This window comes from Emys orbicularis, chromosome 8, assembly GCF_028017835.1.
Source record: "Emys orbicularis isolate rEmyOrb1 chromosome 8, rEmyOrb1.hap1, whole genome shotgun sequence".
Lineage (NCBI taxonomy): Eukaryota > Metazoa > Chordata > Testudines > Emydidae > Emys > Emys orbicularis.
In genome coordinates this window covers 91,714,467-91,736,117 of record NC_088690.1, presented here as the reverse complement: position 1 = coordinate 91,736,117, position 21,651 = coordinate 91,714,467, and the positions used below count along the sequence as shown (strand labels likewise).

The following is a 21,651-nucleotide window of genomic DNA, read 5'->3' as shown; positions in this document are numbered from 1 at the left end:
CTCAATCGTCATGAAAGAAAATCCCAGAAGTATAGTGCTGCAAAACTGGCCATGTCCGTTAAGTGTGGGGCGGCTACCTTCTCCTAAAGCATCACATACAGACAGATATAGATGGGCCGTTCACTACTGAAACTCTGCCAGTCAGATGTGGAAACATTTGAAACACTATGTGCTACAGAGAGTGATGCAGTGCAATCCCATGAGTAGGCTGTAAGCCAGCTCAGAATTCTAGTCCAGTGTCTGTAGAACCTCTCTTTGGATCAGTACCTCCGGGCAAGAAGAGCGCAGATGTTAGTATCACTGCTGACTGATGGGCTCTGGGGAACAGAGGAGAGAGGTAAGTCAGTCCACAGAAGGACTGGGCAACCAAACATCTCTCATTCGTCAGAGAGCGCACACCAGAAGGCTTTTCTGACAGCTGAACTTTCCTGGGGGAGGCTGCCACATAGAACTGCTGTCTCAAACGGATGGAGAAAGCTCTGCGTTGTGGTAGCTTAACCCTTAAACCACTAGGGTTTTCCAGGCTGCTCTTCCAGGGGGACACACAGGAGGATGTGTTTATGTGTCCGTAGTCCACAAAGGGCTATTAATAATTGAGATGCGGATGATATTTGCACCCCAAGATCTCTAAAGGGGGATCAGTAGTATTCTCTTCATTTTATAGATAGGGAAACTGAGTCACAGTGTGGCAGAGTGACTCACCTGAGGTCACACAGTGAGTCAGTAGCAGAAGCAGGAATAAAACAAGCTCAGGAGGTTAAATTATTCATCGGGGATTGAGGGTGGGGCAGACAGATCAGAGAGCAGCACCGAGCGATGACTATCAAGTGAGGCTAGCATGGGACCAAACACCCACTAGTATATTGTACCCCAAAGCAGGATACTCACCCCCGTAGGTGCAGTTACTAGAGGTGCGGGGGGTGCTGCAGCACCCCCTGGCTCGAAGTGGTTTCCATTATATAGAGGGTTTACACTTTGGTTCAATGGCTCTCAGCACCCCCACGATACAAATTGTTCCAGCGCCCCTGGGCCAGTTCAGTTTTAGGGATCACCATATTTAGGGTGAGGTGGTAATTCAGCCCCTAGCCAGGCTGGTGAGGACCTTGGTGCAGGAGGGGCTGGTTTCACCTTCCCTTGGAGCCCCAAGCAGAGATCAGTTGATTAGAATCAGGCAGGTTAATTTCCTGGGGTCCCAGTGGGAGCTTGGGGCATTGGTGGACATGTTTCCTCTGGTGTTTCTATTCCTGTGGCAGCTGTGCTGCAGGGAGAGACTGGCAAGGGGAAAGATGTTGAAACCTGGTTAGACAGATGAGCTCAAGCAACAAACTGCAGCCAAACCTTAGGGAGCAGGACTGATACCCCGGTGAGAAACACAAGATAAAACGCACACTTGAAAACAGGTGGGATGAAAAGCGTGTGGCGCTAGTAATCATTCAGGTTTAACTCTTGGTCTTTTCCCTTCCAAATACAGGCTTTGAGCAAGGGCAGAATTCTTTTAAAGCAATTGGGTGGGATTTTAAGTGGCAACAAACTATCTAAATAATTTCGCTTTGGAGCTACTATCGGTTGGTTGGCTTGAGAGCACACCCAATAAGAGCATTACATTTCAGTAGCAATCAGTTTCCATTGCACCTCTCTTATCCTGCCATCTGCACCCGGCCCTCGTTTTTCACTTCAGCCTCCTATTTTACATCACCTAGCACGCATCTCTCCCTTTGGGACCAGTGCTTTAATCATTGCTTCAGAGGCCTTAGGCATTTTAGTGAAGGCAAGCTGTAGAGGAGCTGTTTACACATTCAAGGCTTCCCTCCCTGTAGTGATATTGAGTGTATTGCTTTGCCATTTCCAGAGCTGTGTCTTCCCCCCTCTACTTCAAAATGAGCAACATACAGAATCCAGGAAGGAAACTAAGGCCTTGGCTACACTTGCGAATTACAGCGCTGTAAAGGCTCCCCCAGCGCTGTAACTCACTCCCCGTCCACACTGGCAAGGCATTTGCAGCGCTGTATCTCCGTGGTTGCAGCGCTGCATGTACTCCACCTCTCCGAGAGGAATAGCGAGTATTGCACTGCCGCTGCAGCGCTGCGGCGCCAGTGTGGCCGCCAAATGCGCTGTGAATGGCCTCCAGAATTATTCGGCAGTATCCCACAATGCCTGTTCTAGCCACTCGGGTCATCAGTTCAAACTCTACTGCCCTGGCCTCAGGTAACCAACCATGTGACCGACCCTTTACATTCCCCGGGAATTTTAAAAATCCCCTTCCTGTTTGCTCAGCCCGGCGTGGTGTGGAGTGCTATCAGCAAATCTTTCCAGGTGACCATGCCTCCACACGCCAAGCGAGCCCCAGCATGGAGCAATGGCAAGTTGCTGGACCTCATCAGTGTTTGGGGGAGGAAGCTGTACAGTCCCAGCTGCGCTCCAGCGGTAGGAATTACGATACCTTCGGGAAGGTATCAAAGGACATGATGGAAAGGGGCCGTGACCGGGACGGATATAACCGCGGGGATGCTGTTTTCGGCCAAGTCCAGCTTCCCATACAGAGATTGCCAGCAGCCCTTTAAACGGCCAAAGGCACACTCCACAGTCATTCGGCACCGGCTCAGCCTGTAGTTGAACCGTTCCTTGCTGCTGTCAAGGATCCCTGTGTAGGGTTTCATGAGCCACGGCATTAACGGGTAAGCAGGATCTCCAAGGATCACAATGGGCATTTCAACTTCCCCTACCGTGATCTTCCGCTCTGGGAAAAAAGTCCCGGCCTGCATCTTCCTGAACAGCCAAGTGTTCCGAAAAGATGCGTGCGTCATGCACCTTTCCAGGCCAGCCTGTGTTAATGTCAATGAAACGCCCACGGTGATCCACAAGCGCCTGGAGAACCATAGAGAAATACCCCTTCCGATTAACGTACTCGGATCCTAGGTGGGGTGGTGCCAGAATAGGAATGTGCGTCCCATCTATCGCCCCTCCACAGTTAGGGAACCCCATTTGTGCAAAGCCATCAACTATTTCCTGCACGTTACCCAGAGTCACGGTTCTTCTGAGTAGGATGTGATTAATGGCCTTGCAAACTTGCATCAACATGATTCCAACGGTCGATTTTCCCTCTCCAAACTGGTTTGCGACCGACCGGTAGCTGTCTGGAGTTGCCAGCTTCCAGACTGCAATAGCCACCCACTTCTCCACTGGCAGGGCAGCTCTCAATCTTGTGTCGTTGCGCCGCAGGGTGGGGACGAGCTCCTCACACAGTCCCATGAAAGTGGCTTTTCTCATCCGAAAGTTCTGCAGCCACTGCTCGTCATCCCAGACTTCCATGACAATGTGATCCCACCACTCGGTGCTTGTTTCCCGAGCCCAAAAGTGGCGTTCCACGGTGCTGAGCATGTCCGTGAATGCCACAAGCAATTTCATGTCGTACGCGTTACGCGGCTCGATAGCATCGTCGGACTCCTCACCCTCACTCTCTCTGTCACTTTGGATCTTAAGGAATAGTTCGATAGCCAAACGTGACGTGCTGGTGAGACTCGTCAGCATACGCCTCAGCAGTTCGGACTCCATTTCCTGCAGACAGATCGCGCTGCACAGAAACCGTTGATCGATGGCGCCAAAGGTGGATGTAAACAAAGGGATTTCTGGGATGCGAAGCGATGCATCATGGGGCATTGGGACAGGACCCAGAATCCCCCGCACCCACGCCCCCTTCCCACAACCCACGGCGCCAGAATGAGAAGAGGTGCTCTGTGGGATAGCTGCCCATAATGCACCGCTCCCAACAGCGCTGCAATTGCCGCAAATGTGGCCATGACAGTGCGCTGGGCAGCTGTCAGTGTGGACAGACTGCAGCGCTTTCCCTACTCAGCTGCACGAAGTCAGGTTTAACTCACAGCGCTGTACATCTGCAAGTGTAGCCAAGGCCTATGTAAGTTAACTCCATTTATTCCTATTCTCTGCAGGCAGGGAGGAACTCAGATAGGCACATTCTAATGTGAAAGGCCTGTGAAGATAACAATGCTCCTCCTCCTCCTTCTAATATCTATAACAAACAAAAGTTATAGCCCCTCCCCCTACCACAGATATGTGTGTCTGAGAGTGTGATCCCAAGCCCATTGCAGGCAATGGAAATAGAGCTGGGAGGGATTTTTTGTCTGAAAATTTTTGGGCAAAAAATGCTGATTCTGTGACACTGAATATTTCACAAATTCATGTCAAATTCCCTGAATTGCTTTGGTCAGAATAAAACTTAAACAAATAAAACAAATAATTCAGGAAAAATCAAAAAAGTTTCAAAATTTTCTAAATGAAACACCTTGATTTTTCAATTCAACACGATTTTTCATTTTGAAATTTCCTTTAATTTTATTTTGAAACATTAAAAATATTAAAATATTCGCTAAATCAAAAATATGCTGTAAATGCTTGGCTGACCCCAAACTCCCCTCCCTCATACTTTTAGATTTGCTGAAATTAAAAAAAAAAAAATAGTTTTCCATTTGACCCAAAATATATTTCCCCCTGATTTCTCCGAACTGTCAGCAAACCAAAAAATCTGTCATTTGCCCATTTCTAAATGGCAAGACTCCCCCTGGACTTTGAGTAAGGCTCTTGAGCTGCAGGCAGTATTCCAAATGGTTAGAGTTAAAGTGAAGTTAGAAACAGCACTAAGAATCCCAATCCAAAAGGAACATGCAGAAAAGAAGCCAAGAGTAAAAGAAGCACCATTATCGAACACTCATTGAATGGAATAGCCCCGGGTCCCTGCACTTGGGATTTCTGGGCCCAGGTTTTCAGGCAGCTTAGGTGCCCATTTGCAATTGAACATTTAATTTTTTCACACACATCTACTGCAATTGCACATGCAGCTAATGATCTGTTTGAAGGCGCATCTACCCAATCCATGCATGCAGCCACTGTCATTGTGCACATAAATCTGGTGAATACTTTCCGATATATTTTGTGTCTAACCTAATTGAAAATCCAACCCTTGGGGGTCAGTGAAATCAGCCCTTTATGGCCACGTACAACTTACTCCCAACCCTTTTTTATTCCTCCATCCTGCACTCACTATGTGGGATTGGAATAATGTTTTCCGGTTTTCTCCCGTTTTTGCTGCAAAGCCAAACCCTAAAGTGTAACTTCTTTTTAATCCCTGAATTGTAATGGGTTATTGGTATCGTGCCAACACCTGAGAGATGATCCAAGCATCAATAGCTCTTCACTAGACTGAGACTGCACTGACTGAGACCCCCAAATTTGTTGCACATGGGCCACCAAACAGCCATTGAATGATAATGACTTTGGGTTGCTACCAATTTTGGCTGAATGAAAAGTGGAGACCTAGTGGCAAAAGGTGACTCAACAATGCTGAATCAAAGAATCTGTCTTTATTATAGTCATGCATAAACCTGCTGAGATGACTCGATTGCAAAATTGCTCTAAACTGAGCTCTCTGCCTCTCTCAGCGCCTGCTGCTGACATGGCGAGCTCCAGCCCAGATGAGCCGCCTGCTAAGGAGACACCAGGAGCTGAGTGCCCCATATATGAAGAGATTATATGCCTTGACAGAGTGGAGCAGAACCAAAGACTGGCAGTGGAAGAGCTGATCAAGACAGAGGCCAGTTATGTCCACACCATCGAGCTGTGTGTGTGTGACATCCGAGCCCACCTCCGGCAAAAGCAGGTGAGAGCTAGACTCAAATCTCCCAATGGAGACGTCAGTTACAACGTGGGGAATGTTCTGTTGGTGTGGGATTGAAATGGGAGCTACTGTGGTTTCTCTCAGTAGGAGCCAAGCCTGTTCCCCTGTACAATGGAAGGGCTCTTTTAAACAGCCTCTTCCATAGGAGAGAAGGTGGGGAGGTGTCTAACCAATCCTGGAAGATTGACATCCAAGCCCAAAAGTGAAGCCTCTTAAATTTGTGGAGGCAGAACCCTCCACCAGCACCTCAAAGAGTGACAGTTACCCTGGAGGAGTTTTGCCCCATAGAATTACCTGTCACATGAGGTGACAGATCTTCAAAAATAGCCACTGAACTTGCACCTTTTTACCCATTGAGATTTTCATGTCTGCTTTTAAATGCATAAACATCCAGAGTGGGGCACGCAAAGTGCATTTGCACAAGCGAACTGAGGGCATGCAATGCAGTTTGAATGCCTAGCTCTGAACTTCTGCAAGGGTACAACTGTAGATGCGGAAAACTGTGCATGCAGCGGGAGCTGGTCAAAATATTATCAACAAAGCGTTTCCCTTGACAAATGCCATTTCATTGACACTAAAATCTTTTTTTTAGTGGGTGGGAGCTGGAAAGGAAAGAGAAGATGAGAGACTGACTCTGATTCTGATTCTATAGGCGTGTTTAGGATCCTGGTCTAGGATGTGGGGATCCCAGGTTCAAGTCCCTGATCTCACTCTGGCTCTGTATAGCCTGGCCTGATAATCTCACTCTGTTAAATTTCCAAAGGTCTTATTTACATTTTCCATTAAAATGGTTTGTTTTTTTTCTCATTTGTGGTCCCCCCTAATCTTTTGATGCCTGGGTCCAGAGGCTCCTCCCCTTTGACTGGGGGCGGGGCGACTTTAGATGTGGGCGGGCCCGTGCCTGCCCATCCCCAGAGCCTCCATAGGTGGAATGTTACCACATTTTGATACCTCTAAATGTTTTGTGAAGTGGAATTGTTGTTTTCCAGCCAGCCCCATGTGCAACTTCCGAGGGTGGCTTGAAGGATGCATGTGCTACTGCCTGGAGGCCGGTGTCTAGTGTGGGACTGAATTCATTCTGATTGCTTATGGTTTCCTTGTTCCTTTCAGCTGCCTGACATAGACCTGGAAGGGCTTTTCTCTAACATAGATGACGTCCTCTGTGTCTCCAAACGTTTCCTGAAAGGACTGGAAGCGACAGTGAGCCAGGAGCCTGAGCAGCTGCTTCTGATCAGTAAGTGTGAAGGTGGCAGCGAGCGAGGCTCTGTGTGCCAGGATGACACTGAACTGATACTGCCGATCCCTGGCAGCAGTAGGGGAAAAGGGCCTGCTTCACCTTAACAGCCGTCACCCTTGTCTTCCTTGGCGCTCTTGATATCCAAACATTTACAGTAGCAAAGCTGTCTGCGGCTCTGGCAGACCCAGCCAGCCTCATGCCCATGGGCAGCAATCCAGGGCAGCATGAGTCGTACTCATGTCCTGCTTCTCCCAGGAATCCAGAACCCGAGGGGAAGGAATTGTTGGGTCTTGTGTGTTAATCTCAGCAGATTGTTTCACTAGCTCTGTGCAATCATGGAGAGCCTAACCCTGCAGGATACATGCTGCATGAGGCACGAGATCAGACCTGCCCATGGAAGGGTTGGGGAGCGTCACAGTCAGGTTAGGATAGGATGCCTGAGGGGCAGTGATGCCCATTGCTGGGTTACATTTGGCTGGGGAAGGGCCTGGTCTTGTTTGCTCTCCATCCCTTGTGTTCCCTGTTCCCCAGTTTCCAGCAGGGTGGAGAAGAGTCTCCTGTGACTTTGAACTTCTCCTGCTCATCTGGTGGGGAGAGTGGAGACCTCCATCTCTGCACCAGCCTTCGAAGGCTTCCTCCACACTGTCCCCTGCCAGTGTTTCTCAGCCACAGCTTGGAGGTGTCTCCCTCTAGGGTGTCTCGGCTGCCATGTCCATTCAGTCCTTGGTCTCTCTTTGACCCTGCTGGCCAGGAGGCTAATGACAGTGCTGGCACTGTGTATGCTGAGGATGCCCCTTCCCTGGGAATGGGGCTGGCTCCCCAGCGTGACTCTGTCTGGTAACTTTGCTGCCCAGGTGCCTTGTTCCAGGAGTTCAAGGAGGAGATGGAGAGTGTCTATAAGGTTTACTGTGCCTGCTATGAGCAAGCTCTTCTGCTGGTGGAGAGTTACAAGAAGGACCCGAGGTTGCAGCAGGAGATTGTGGAGACCCTGAATACGACGGTGTAAGTACAATACCTGTTCCCCAGCTCTCTTGGTGAAGCTGACTGTGCTTTGGCCTGAATGGCACTCTTTATCCAGGATGGACTGGGCATGCCTTGGAAGCACATTCAGTTTACACAGCTGGCTGGACTAGCTGGATGTCCCTGACCACCTGACCAGAGAAGCTGCTGCTGTGGGCACATGTCCTCAGTCAGCTGGCTGGATCATGTACCCTGAAACAGGGGTTAGTAACCATCTTTACACCACAACCTCCTTCAGCCCTCTGGCAAAATTGTGCATCTCTGAGTCCCAGACTCCTCTGGTCCAGTTGCCATGGTGCTTTGTAGGAAGCACTGTGAGGACTGGCCTGTGGTTTAAGGACATTCCCAAGGTATGGGGAAGAGTCATTTGCAAGGGACTGAGTAATTCTACTTCGGGGGAGATCGGAGATGAGGAATGGCGGTGGCTCACAGCCACCCCAGACAGCTACTGATGCTCCCATGGGAAGCTGTGACCCAGGAACTGAAGTGCTGCCTTGACAGCAACATTCCCCATCCCCTTATTCTGGTGCAGATGGTCACAGTCTCCTCCAGATATGGCTGGATTTTCCTTTCTCCTCTGGGGTATCTGGCTGCTCGGCTGTGGTGTTCAAATTTGGAGGGCAAAATCTCCTTCCAATCTGGGGTCACGGAGAGAGGCTTCCCTCACACCCCAATAATTCACCTTCTGAACAAAAGCAGGGTCAGGGGCCGTGTCAGCAGGGAACATGCCCAGAGACTGAAGAGGATGAAATGAGGTTTGGGGGGCAGCCCTATGGCCCTGAACCACCTTGAGAGGTTGGGACCCTGACTGCATTCTCAGTGCCTCAACCCCTGTCTAACCATGTGCTCAGCTCCTGGTGACAGATCCAGCCTCCCTCAATATCGCCCCCCCCCCCCCCCCGGGCCAACTGAGAAATAGCCTTAACAAGCTCTGAAGGGAGACCCATCTAGTCATCTAGTCCTACTGGACAAGAAAGGACGTTAGAATGGGAGGGGGAGAAGGAATTATTGGAGGTGTGTGGAGGGGGCCCCTCCAACATATCAGAATATTACTGCTGTCCCCAACACACGTGACAGATGGAGGATCAGAAATACTAGCCCTTGCTTTGTGCTGCATTTGCCTTGGACCTTGGTTCCTGTCTTGGACCCTTGGCTCATCCTTCCAAACCTGGACGATAGGCGAGGCTGATAACTGAGAGCACCTGCAGCTCGCGCCTGCACCCCTCCCCCAGCCAGCAAATGGGAAAACATCACCCACATGCGGAAAGGGGCCTGCCAGTGGATTGGAGATGCCCTCAGCCTGACCTGGGGACATGGGCTTGCTGCTGACACTCTCACTTCCCTATTAGGCAGGGCACTGATGGCAGGGGAGGGGGTTTCTGGGGTTTCTTACTCTGTGCCTCCATGGATTTCGCCACAAAATCACTAGTGAATAGTGCCTGCCATGCTGCTGGGAGGAAGGCTAGTCAGCCTGCAGCACTCGCTCTGCTAAAGGCAGCTAGTCACTGTCTTTGTCTCCCTTCCCCTCTCTCTGTCCCCAAGACAAGAATCAATCCCAGGACCTGTTCACTAAACAAACGTGGTACTGTGTAATAAGGCCAGGAAATCCGTCCATGGCTGGCAGTGTCCTTCGGGTCTCTCCCTGGCTGGTGCTGGCAGACAGTCATCGCAGTGACTTAGCACAGCTCTGAGGGGTGACAGTTCACGGGCTCTGCCTGCTTCCCTTTGGAAGGCTGAGACCAGGGCTGCATGGCCTGGAAATCCCTGAGCAGCTGACAGTGAGCTCCCCAGCACAGGAGGCCAGGTCCTCAGTTAGTGTAAATCAGCAAAGCTCCACCGCAGTAGTTGTAGCAACAGAGAAACTGATTTTCAGCAGCTGGGGATCTGGCCATGAATTTGAAGAGAAAATGGGAGCAACAGTACTGCCCATCTGTGATGTGCACAGAGGATCCTCCCCACTGTGGTGCCATTTGGGGGTGGGAGGGAGGGCTGCTACGCATGTCACATGGATTCATGGGGTGGATGCAATTAGCCTGGACCTTATTGTGAAATGGAGTTTCTTTGAAGGTGATCGCCCTCATTACATCACAGGTGTCTGATGCCTATTTGCCCCCCTTGCCTCCGCCCTCATGACTGGGTACATCTGAAAGCTGAGGGGTCTCTCACCCAGCTGTGGACAGGAAGGAAGGGCTCAAAGCCCTGCAGGAGTTCAGCTGTACTCAAGATCCTAATCCTCCCCATTCGCCTCTCATGCAGGCCTCACACGGGTGCTTCAGACCTGAGCTTCTTCCTGGTGATGCCCGTGCAGAGGGTCACCAAGTACCCGCTGCTGCTGCAGAAGATCCTGGAGAACACGTCAGCCAGGGACAATGCCTACTCTGCCCTGCAGAGCGCAGCCAGCGCCATGCTCGAGATTAACGCCAACATCAACGAGTACAAGAGGCGCAAGGAAGTAGGTGAGGAAGAACTGGCATGTTAAAGGCCTTGTCAGGATGATGGAGGGTCTGTAAAGCCCGAGATCAATCAGAAATGTCTCGGCTCATTGTTATTCCATTGAAAACAGTTTTTAGTCTGGCTTTAACCTGCAGTGGAACAACCCTTCCTTTCTCCCACCCTCTGTTTGTCTTGATTGTAAACTCTTCCAAACAGGGACAGTCTCTAGCAGCATCTAGCACAGTGGGGTCCTGATCTCAGTTATGGCCTCCCAGTACTAGAGTAACATTATTACTATACTAATACTACTAATTGCAAACCCTGTGTAGGAGATCCCTGAAGTGAAACTGACTAGAAACACTCGTGAAACTGACCAATATGTTGTCAGTCTCAGAGCTGAGAAAGGCAAAGAGGAAACAACACCCCCTAATGGTACCAAATAAAAACAGGCTTTTACAATTCTTTCTGATTTCTTTTTCTAAATTATTTGTATTCAGCCAAGCAATTCACCTTGATACATTGCAGTGGTGCCTAGCGACACACAGACTTCTCCAGCCAGTCACTTGTGCCAGCACTCAGTCAGACCTTAAGGTCCCTCTAAGCTGCGTGGCCATGCAGCTGCCTATTAATCCTGACGCAGGGGCTCAGGGCTGCGGCGGGGAGAGGCGCCTCTCCCCCGAACCCCCCGGGCCCAGCCCGGACCTGTCCCGGACTTGCTATGGCTGGGGGAAAGAGCCCCTCCCTCAGCCCAGCCCAGCCCTGCAGGAGCTGCTGCAGCCGGGGAGAGGTGCATCTCACCCAGCTCCAAGCTGCTGCAGCGAGAGAGGGCTGGGGGGAGTCCTCTCTCCCCACTGCAGCCCCGGAGAAGCCTGCACCCCAAACCCCTCATCCCCGGACCCACCCCCAACCCTCTGCCCCAACCTGAACCTGCACCCTGAACCCCTCATTCCCAGCCCCACCCCAGAGCCTGAACCCCAGCCAGAGCCGTCACCCCACCCCCACCCCAATGCTCTGCCCCAGTCCTGAGATCCTCCTGCACATCACCTCCATATTGGTGCACATAACAAAATTAATTCCGCACATGGACGTACAAAATGAGAGGGAACACTTCATACCCATAGTGGTTTGCGTATGTGAAACTACGGGCAGTTTTTAAAACATTGGCCTTTCATGTCTGAATATTCTACTCTGTTAATGGTTTGAGTTCTCTCTCTCTTTCCACTAATCAGTCTGATTAGAGTCATGTTACATTTCCTACAATCCTTTCTTTGTGTTTTACTAGTCTTATGACTATTCCTACCTTATTTCTTATTATTTGTATCACAGTAGCACCTGTGGGGACCAGGGCCCCACTGTGCTAGGCACTGCACAAACACTTAGCAAGAGACAGTCCCTGGCTGGAGAGCTTATAGTCTAATTCAAACGAGACATAAGACGTGTGTGTCAAACTATAGGAGGCAAGGAGGAGGGTAGGAGTGTCCAGGGGAGAACTCAGGAAGGGATATAGTGGAGTAAGCAGGTAGGTCATTTACAGCTTCATTTATACTCTCTTCCCTTTATGAGGGGTCAGGGCTGTGCATTTGGGCTCCAAAGAACTGAATGAAATATCATCCCCAGGAGGGATCCAGGCTCAGAGATTTCTTGATCCCTCACCTGTTTATCTTCCTCCCCTTCTGTCCTGAGGCAGCAACCAAATACAGCAAGGTCGAGCACCTGACACTGCGGGAGCGCCTAGGTCGGCTCAACAAGCACTCCATTGCCAAGAAGACCACGCGGCTGAGCCGGCTCTTCATGCACGAAGCGGGCATTGTGCCCAAGGTGAGGCCCCTGCTCACGTCCAGCTCCCAGTAACCATACAGTGTGTATGTGCTGGTGACGTAGGTAGGAGGAAAACAGTTGAACCAAGGGCAGCAGGGGATGGGTTCCGCTTACTGAAAGCACCTGTTGTTTTTCACAGGTGGCCTTTCTGTGGCTTAACACTGGCCAGCCCGTGTATTTGTAAGTGTGATGTGTGAAACATGGGTGAGCCACACTGAGGTCCTATCAACACTGAGATCATGTGATCCATGCTGTTATCATGTGAGACACTTAAGTCGTCATGTGACCTGCCTGTGGTCATTTGTCCCAAATTTAAAGGCTGGCCTAGTGATCTGAGTTCAGGTATCAAATTCACTCTCTTGATCCCCTGGTGAGCAAAGTCTTGGAGCATTGTAGAGGCAGCTTGCTCAGCTCCTAAAGGCTTAGATTGGGGGACTCAAACGAGGGATCCTTGAGGACTCCAAGGAAGGGAAACAAATCCAGTGGAGTGGACCCTTCCTGTAGGCTTCTCCCAAGTCCACTGAAGGCCTTTATATGCCCTACCTCTACCCTGCATGCATCCCTACCACCACGCAAGTCCATTCTGGGAGAAGTTCTGGGCCTGTTGAAGCCAACGGCAGAGCTCCCAGGATTTCACCCTCTGTGTCCCCCAAGAACTGTTTATGTTCCAATCCATTTGGTGTTGCAATCCAGTCCATCCCACAGGACAGCAGGAGCACTGCGCCTGCTGGGACTAGTCAAAGGACTGATCTCCCGTCCAGGAGCCCACGGTATATCTTCTCCCCATTGACTTTCAGACAGAGGACAAAGAATTCGACCATCTGGAGGAAAAGTTTCAGTTCCTGGCGTCTGGTGTGACTGAGCTGCAGGAGAACGTAACCTCTTACCTGAACAATTTACAGGTAAAGCCCACTCATCCCATAATGCTTGGGGGTTAGAGACCCACAGAGGCAGCCCGGGCAAGCTCCTGTGGATGGCTCAGCACCTTCAACTCCACCTGAAACCAATGAGAGTTGAGAGTGCTCAGCACCTGGCAGGATTGAGGCCTTATTTCTGATGGGTGAAATCCACCCCTGTGCAGAGAGGTCACTTAAAGTCTGTGAATTGCTTAAGTCCCCAGAGCTGAGCTGAGATTGAAACGATGCCTGGGCCTTGTACCGATTCTCTGCACGGAGGTGGAGTTCACCCCCTGTGAGGAATAAATACAATAATAACTGCACCGTGCTTAGAAGATGCACGGTGCTGTAAATGGTCCCAGGGTTATTCATGCTGTGAAATCCCCGGGCTGCATGAGGAGGACTCTTTCCAACACTAAGGCTGACACATTGGGAACAAGGACGCAGGGTGACATAGTGATCTAGTGCCCTGGCTTTCCTCCTTTGAAGACCCGATTTGCTTGCTTCTCAGCCCTCCCCACAGGTGGCATCTCTCTGTGGGAGATGGTCTGGTTATGGCGGCCACAGCTGGAGGCCTGCCTTCATCTCTAGATGCGGTGTTGCCAGGCAGATCTTGACAAAGTGCAGGGAGCTCAGAGATGAGGAGCCAAAAGGCCCAGGGGGCTGGAGGGATGGACTCATAAAGAGCAATGAGAAGTGCTAAACGGGCTAGGCTAAGAGAGGAGGAGAAGGGGCCAAATAGCCCTTTATAAATACAGGAAAGGCTTAAAGCCCCATGAAACACAGGAATTCTTTGGGGGCTGGAACTGGGAGGAATGGGATGAAATTAAGGAAAGGAAACATAGTCTGGGATGCCAGTGAGATGCTAGTGTGCAGAATAGTCTCCCAGGGAAATGGCAGAAGCCCCATCCCGTGGGACTTTTGAAACTAGCCTGGAAAAAGCCCTGGAGAACAATCCTGCCTTGGCCCCAGGGTGCTGAGCTGGGTGTCCTGAGAGGTCTTTACCATCGCTACCGTTCTCACCAGGAGTCAGGGACTAGGGTTGAGCAGCCAGGACAATAAGCTCAGTGGTCTGGCTGGGCAGGGCTGTGATCAGACACAGCTTCCCAGCAGCCTTTAGAAGTGCCTGAGGAAAGGAGTGTGTCCCATCCCTGCCCCAGGGAAATCCTCTGGTAAATATTAATAAAAGCTTGAGATGATGTGATCCCCCGCACGGAAATGACCTGACCTCCTAATGCACCATTTGGCAGGTTGGCAGCTCCTTAATTCCTCCAGTCTGATCCTCCTCATTCATCTGCACATGCCAGTCCCTCAGCCACAAGCAGAGAGCCAAATCACTATTTATACAAACCCAGAAAAGCCTGTGGCGTTCCCATAGGAGCCTCCACAGGACCCGGGTGCGGCTCAGGGGTCTCAGACACAACAGCCAATCTGCGGTTGAGGGGCCAAAGATCCTTCCCCCCATCGTCTTCGCTGCTTCTGGCTTCCACCTTGTCAGTAGCAATGAGGGCCTGAAAGGGGAGCTGCATTCCCTGGGACATGACCTCCTCCTCCTCCTCTGGCAGAGGGTGGGGGAGAGTAGGAGTGCACCTGGGACAGAGAGTCACTAGCTCAGTCTGAGTCAAGAAAGCACCTTCTGCCAATACTCCAAGGCAGCCTGGGCTGGTGGGAATGGCACATGGAAGCTCCTTTTGAGTGGCCTGGCGACAGGGTGACCAGACAGCAAGTGTGAAGAACCGGGACGGGGGTGGGGGGTAATAGGAGACTATATAAGAAAAAGACCCAAAAATCGGGACTGTCCCTGTAAAATCGGGACATCTGGTCACCCTACCTGGCGAGTATTTCTCTGAAGAGGCAGAGAACCCATCCAGATGTGAGAGCAGGGAGTTCCAGTCATCTCAGCAGCTGCCCTCAGGCAGTGGTCTGTATTTGGGTTTCTGCAGGGTTTCTTGTGATCACTGGGCTGCGGGCACCTGTTTGTCACTGTAGGGTGGCTCTTGCCACGTGGTTTGTGCACCCTGAGCTGGGGGTCATTCCTGAGCATTGGGCACACAAACTGGTTTGCTACCAGAGAGTTGCTTGGAGCACTGATCTACAAACACTGCTTTGATATTTTAGGATAACTTGGAGATGCCACGCTGAGTCCATTGGTTTGTTATTGTAGGTAGCTTGGGAGCATCGGCCTGAGTGCACTGGTTGGATACCATAGGATGCAGGACAGCTGCTGTAGTTTTTATTCTCAAAGCAAAGAGGACAGGAGCTTTGGGTGGAAGAGATAACAAGTGCCTGGAGTTTACAAAGGGCTGTAGGAAAAGGAGTAGGTCACATTCTGAACCTGCCTTCAGGGAAGGCTGACACAGCCCTGGGCATCTCCCAGGTTTGAACACACATGGACAATTCTAGGGTTCTCAGCCCCTTCCTCCCCCCCGCCCCCCCAGGTCTTTCTCCTTTCCAAACCACAGGAGTGCGAGCTGGAAATGGAAGGAGCTGCCCAGCAGTATCGTCGCCTGGCGGGAACGCTCCATCGCACCATCTTCCCGGAGTTTGTGAGTGCCACCTCACTTATATCTGTGTGGGCAGGGAGCCTAGCATTGGTCTTGCGGGTCCCACCCCAGGGCTGTTCTCATTAGCTTACAGCAGGCAGTGAGGGCAGGACTGCATCAGAAGAGAGGACTGTGGGAAAGGCAATTACACTGGCTATTTGACCTGCCTCCTGAACGGTATTCCGTTGGGAGCTCCATCATGTGCCTGTGCCCCAGCCCTCGCACCACTTCTGGGGGTTCCCTGATCCCTCCCCCCAGTCAGAACTTGGGCACCTCACCCCACTGGATGTTCCCCCACCCAACTAGCACCCTGCCTGTTTCATTCCACGATGCCTGCTTATTGCCTGGGGACTCAACACCCTCTGAAGTCTGCTCTGTCTGTATTGTGCCCCACGCTGCTCACTGCTGCAGTTTCACTGGCTCAGAACAAGGTGGGTGGGTGGCTCTTAGTGTCCTAATAAACGTCCAGGGAGGGATGCCTGTTGTGTCTGGCTACTGGTGGAGAGGTGCCTGAGAAGATACGAACCATGTGTGGAGTCTGGTGGGATCATAATGGGAGCTTCCTGGGGTCTGTCGGTAGAAGGCCTCCTTGGTGAGCCCAGTGGAAGCTTCCCCTACGTCAAGTCAGTAGGAGCCAGAAGTTGCTCTCTGCAGACATGACAATTCCCTTCTCTCATGGCCACCAGCAACGCAGGAGAGTTGGGCGCCGACGCTCTCATCTGTGACAGGCCTGGAGAGCATGGATTTCAAGGGTCCCCCATGCTGTTTCTGATGTTCAGGCTGGGGCACTGTGCTGCGCGGTTGGCAGATCTGGGGACATCAGGATTTCACTGTGGTGCCTCTGGGTTCTCTCCAACAGAGGAGACGGCTGGACCGGCTGGTCTACCAGCCACTCTGCAGCCTGTCAGAGACTCTGAAGGGACCGCAGCAGCTGATCAGGAAGCGCCTGGACAAGCTGCTGGACTATGAGGAGATCGAGGAGAAGAAGAGTGAGACGGGCAACGTGACATACGATGAGGAGGCCACCATGAACACCTACCTCGCCATCAACACCCTACTGGTGTCCGAGCTCCCCACCTTCAACCAGGTGGCCATGCAGTGGCTGGGGCAGATATTGCGCTCGCTTGTGGCCCTTCAGACGGACTTGGCCAAGCAGGTGCTCCAAGAGGCTGAAATAGAGCTGGCCCAGGTAATGGAGACCCCTGGGTGCGTACTGAGCTAGCATAAGTTAGAGGCTCTTGTGCCTGGCCTCAGCGGACAGCCACACACCACTCAGACCCACAGGCATGGGGTGGGTGGGGCACCAGGAGAGGTTTCTGCCTGGGTAGCAGCAGGGTGCTTTCCTCCCATCCTGACTCTCCACAGGCAGATGCACTGAGCTGTCCACGCAGGCCGCACTTTTATTTGCATGTGTCTATTTCCCTTCTCCTTTGGGTGGGCTGGAGTTGCTTCTCCTAGACTGCTTTGGGTGGCCCTATCCCCTCTTGGGGAGTTCCACATGGTGGCTGAGGATTACTATTAGTATTTGGATTGTGCTAGTGCCGAGGGTCCCATTTGTAGACCTGGGCCCCACTGCGCTAGGCGCTATACAAATGCAGAAGAAGAAGACAGCTCCTGCCCTGAGGAGATAGCCTGATCCAGCCAGAATATTCCTGATCTCCTAGGAGCCCTCCTCTAAGACCCGACAGTATCACTGACCATTGCACACATGGGGAGGAGCTGTGATTCAAAGTCAGATAGGAGCATCGTTTGTTGACAAGGGGGACCTGATTGATTGTTCAGGTTTCTTGAAATGTAGAAACTCTTGTTCTCTTCTGGTTTCTGATTCCCTTTCCTTCTGTTCCTCCTCTTCCTGATACCCTTCCAATGGATTTCTCTCTGCACAGCCCTTCTCCCTCAATGTGATCTCTAATTCCAGTGTCTCTTTCCACAGCTGCCGCATAGCCACGTCCCTCTGCCTACTTTCTGGAAGATGGTGAAGGACACTTTAAGCCAGTCTGGTGCTCAGCTTAACTCCTTCTGCCAGAAATTTGAGACTGTCATGCCGAGCCCTGTGGTACAGGTAGGAGCGGGGAGGTGCTGGGCACCTCCTCCCATCAGATGGCTGAGAAGACAGGGACATTTGGGTAGATTCTTAGTGTTTCACTAATGCAGGAGAACATCCCATTGGGAAGCAAGTGAGGTTGGGGACAGCCAATTGCAATGCCGAGGACTTTGCAGCAGCCATGCTACTGGCTTTGACTCCTTGACAATGGTTGGCTGGTAATTGTGGTGAGCCAGGGAATCCTCCACTTCAGGCTACAATGCCCTGGGGTGGGTCCTTAGCTCTGGAGACCCAGCTTCATACCCTGAAGCTGATCAGAACTGACAGGAGTTCCTACCCTGGCTGCCACTGATCATGACATAACCCCCAATAATCCAGAAATAAAACACACTCGGGGGGCAAGATCTCACAGTAGGAAACATTTTCTGACACAATTCTCCCTGTGTCTTACTCCCCATTAGCCTCTTAGCCCTGCTGAGGAGCGCAGGGTCCTTTCACTTGTCAATAAACATGGCCCAGAGAAGCTCTACCAGGTGACGAGCAACATCAGTGGCAGCAGAGATCTGGACCTGACCCTGCAGAGGGGACAGATTGTGGCTCTTCTGCACGAAATGGACACCAAAGGCAACACTAACAGATGGCTAGTGGATGCTGGAGGTACTTGCGAGGACTACAAGAACCTTCTCCTTTCCCCTGACGCTAAGGGTCCCTCAGGCTGGCGTGAAAAACAGGAGGGAGAACTATGGTCTGACAAAGTAAAGTGCTCTGGATTGGTGAACTGTCCCAAGGGAGGCTTCCATCTGGGAATTTCTGGGGAAGCAGAGACTGCTCGGCATTAGGGTTGTATCTCTTTTCTCTCTGGAGCAACCTCACTGAGATTCATTCTCCTTGACTGCCCGCTTGTGGGTGGAATACATCAGAGCTTTGCTGGGGAACTCACAGGGCAGAGCTCAATACACTGAGAGAGCAGAAGGTTGTGAATTCTGTTCCAAATGTGTATTTTGGAGATAGGCCTGAAGCAGAACCATTTATCTCAACCAGCCGGAACTTCCTGGGTTTGGATGAAACAGGAGCTAGATGTGACCCTCCCCTGGTTTTGCCAAACCCAGATCCACCCCCATTGTTGCCCAGTTCTATTATGTCTGCAGCCACAGGCCATTATGCGTAGTGCTCAGGTTTTGCCCCATTGATTCCCCAGGGAGCATTTGTGATGTGCCACGGCCTGGTCCGCTGTGCTCAGCAAGATCTCGGGATCCCTTCATGGTGCTTCACGGTGGGGCCAGTCAGCCAAATAGCAGGGAGGTGCAGCGGTAGAGCTGTGCAGCCTTGCACTATGCCAGGGTGTTGCCAGAGTCATCCCTTCCTTCTTCCCCTATGCACAAATCCATCCACAAAAGAACAGGTAACTGGTGCCCAGCCTGACTGAGTCTGTGTGTCCTACAGGTCACCGAGGGTATGTCCTGGCTGGGAAACTCCAACCATATCATCTGGTCCAAAGTCAAAAGCCCAGGATGCAGATGCTGGCCCCGGACGCTGGGGCTGAGAGAAGACGACACTCTTACACCTTACCCGAAACACCCAAGCCACAGGTCCTCATCACCCCTCCGGCTTTCCAGGTGGGTGTGGAGATACCTGCAGGCACCTACGTTTGTTCAGTCATTGCACCCACCTCTGTGCGTATAGCTGCCCTGGGCACATCCAGTACCTGCACACACATACAGCACAGGAGTGGGGGAAGCACATACAGCCACATTCACAACACACAACTCAAGACATACTTGGGTAACCACTTCCAGGGGAGCTGGGAACGGACAGCGCAGACTGGATCCGTGGCCCATCTAGTTTGGTATTTCCTCTCTAACATTAACCAGTGCCTAGCCAGTGCAGAAGAAAGGGACTCCCTCCATGTGCAATTGACTATTGTACAATGCTGTAGCTGGAGGAAAAGGCCTTCCTGACCTCTGCAATGATCAGAAGATGCTCAGAAAGATGAGATTTGATTAACCCTTTGCACAGACAACTGTAAATGTCCTTTTGGCTTGTAACATTACACTGTCCCTTTGTAAATCCTGGGTGCAGCATTTAACTCTGACTGTCTTGTCACTCAGAGAGGCAGTCAGGGCTTAAATGATAGTAACTAACTCCTTGAATTCCTCTCAGAAGCAAACAGGTAGCCAGTACTTATGAAATTCCACAACCATGGAGCATCCACACCCATGCACACCTCTCTGAATTGATATGGCCTAAATGAGTGGGATTCTTGCATTCATCTTGCACTTTAGCCCCCATGTCCTGCTCCCTTTTGGATCTTCTCTCTAATGGGGGTTTTCTGTACCTATCTCCTTGCCTTTTCCAGGTGGTTGCAGGTTATGCATTCACAGCCAGGAGTCCCCATGAGGTCAGTCTGCAGGCAGGGCAGCCGTTGACAGTGCTGGAACCTCACGATAAGAAGGGAAGCAAGGAGTGGAGCCTGGTGGAAGTCAACGGACAGCGGGGCTACGTACCTTCCAGTTACCTGATGATGGTCCCCACCCAGGAGCTGGGGGGTTGGAGCTTGCCTGCTTGGTCTCTGCCAACTCAGCAAACGTAGCAGCAGAAGCAATGTTCAGGAATGAGTGATCCACTCCCCTACCCACCCCGTCTCCCCAGAGAGGCTTGGCACATGCAGTAAGTAAAGCTGGAGAATGAGCTGGCAAGGAAATGAAGAGACCCCACTGGACTGAGAACAGGAAGGACAAAAACTACTGACATAGAATTTTGCACGGGGAACTTTGCATACAGGAAAGGGTGTGTGTGTGTGTGTGTGTGTGTGTGTGTGTGTGTGTGTGTGTTACTCTGAGGGTGCCTTTTGTGTTGTCATGCAGTAGGGCATGAAGGTGTGAGGGTGTGTTTGTGTTTGTGTCTGCACCATCTGAGCCATTAGCAATTCTCTTTGAAAAGTCATGGAAGATGGGAGAGATTCCAGAGGACTGGAAAAGGGCAAATACAGTGCCAATCTATAAAAAGGGAAATAAGGACAACCCGGCAAATTACAGACCAGTTAGCTTAACTTCAGTACCCGGAAAGATAATGGAGCAAATAATTAAGCAGTCAATTTGCAAACACCTAGAAGATAATAAGCTGATAAATAATAGTCAGCATGGATTTGTCAAGAACAAATCATGTCAAACCAACCTAATAGCTTTGTTTGACAGGGTAACATGCCTTTTAGATGGGGGGAAGGGGTAGATGTGGTATATCTTGACCTTAATAAGGCTTCTGATACTGTCTCGCATGATCTGCTCATAAACAAACTAGGAAAATACAACCTAGATGGTTGTATAAGGTGGGTGCATAACTGGTTGGAAAACCGTTCCCAGAGTGTAGTTATCAGTGGTCCACAGCTGGAAGGGCATAATGAGTGGGGTCCCACAGGGATCAGTTCTGGGTCCAGTTCTGTTCAATATCTTCATCAATGATTTAGATAATGGTATAGACAGTACACTTATAATGTTTGCGGATTATACCAAGCTGGGAGGGGTTGCAAGTGCTTTGGAGGATAGGATTATAATTCAAAATGATCTGGACAAACTGGGGAAATGGTCTGAAGTAAATAGGAAGAAATTAAATAAGGACACAAGCAAAGTACTCCACTTAGGAAGGAACAATCAGTTGCACACATACAAAATGGGAAATGACTGCCTAGGAAGGAGTACTGAGGAAAGGGGTTTGGGGGTCATAGTCAGGGCCGGCTCTAGGCACCAGCAAAACAAGCTGGTGCTTGGGGCGGCACATTTTTAGGGGCGGCATGGCCGGCGCCAGAATGCCGCCTCTAAAAATGTGCCCCGGCCGCCCTAGCTCACCTCCGCTGCTGCCGCTCGCGCGCCACGGCGCGCGAAACAGCTGATTCGCGCGCCGCTGCTCCCCCTCCCTCCCAGGCTCTCAAACCTGGGAGGGAGGGGGAGATCCCGAGTGGCCGTGGCGCGCGAAAC

The 21,651-nt window shown here is 51.2% G+C and overlaps 1 protein-coding gene across 1 annotated transcript; it reads left to right on the top strand.

Moving 5' to 3' along the window:
* The first annotated feature begins 288 nt into the window (after positions 1–288).
* ARHGEF37 (Rho guanine nucleotide exchange factor 37) lies at positions 289–20,270 on the top strand. The gene is made up of 13 exons (XM_065409908.1): positions 289–337; positions 5,385–5,671; positions 6,800–6,923; positions 7,781–7,928; positions 10,203–10,402; positions 12,067–12,197; positions 12,995–13,099; positions 15,532–15,639; positions 16,496–16,825; positions 17,570–17,698; positions 18,142–18,337; positions 19,124–19,296; positions 20,037–20,270. Exons 1-13 carry the CDS (start codon positions 289–291, stop codon positions 20,268–20,270), a joined length of 2,214 nt encoding a protein of 737 aa, XP_065265980.1.
* Positions 20,271–21,651: the final 1,381 nt, after the last annotated feature.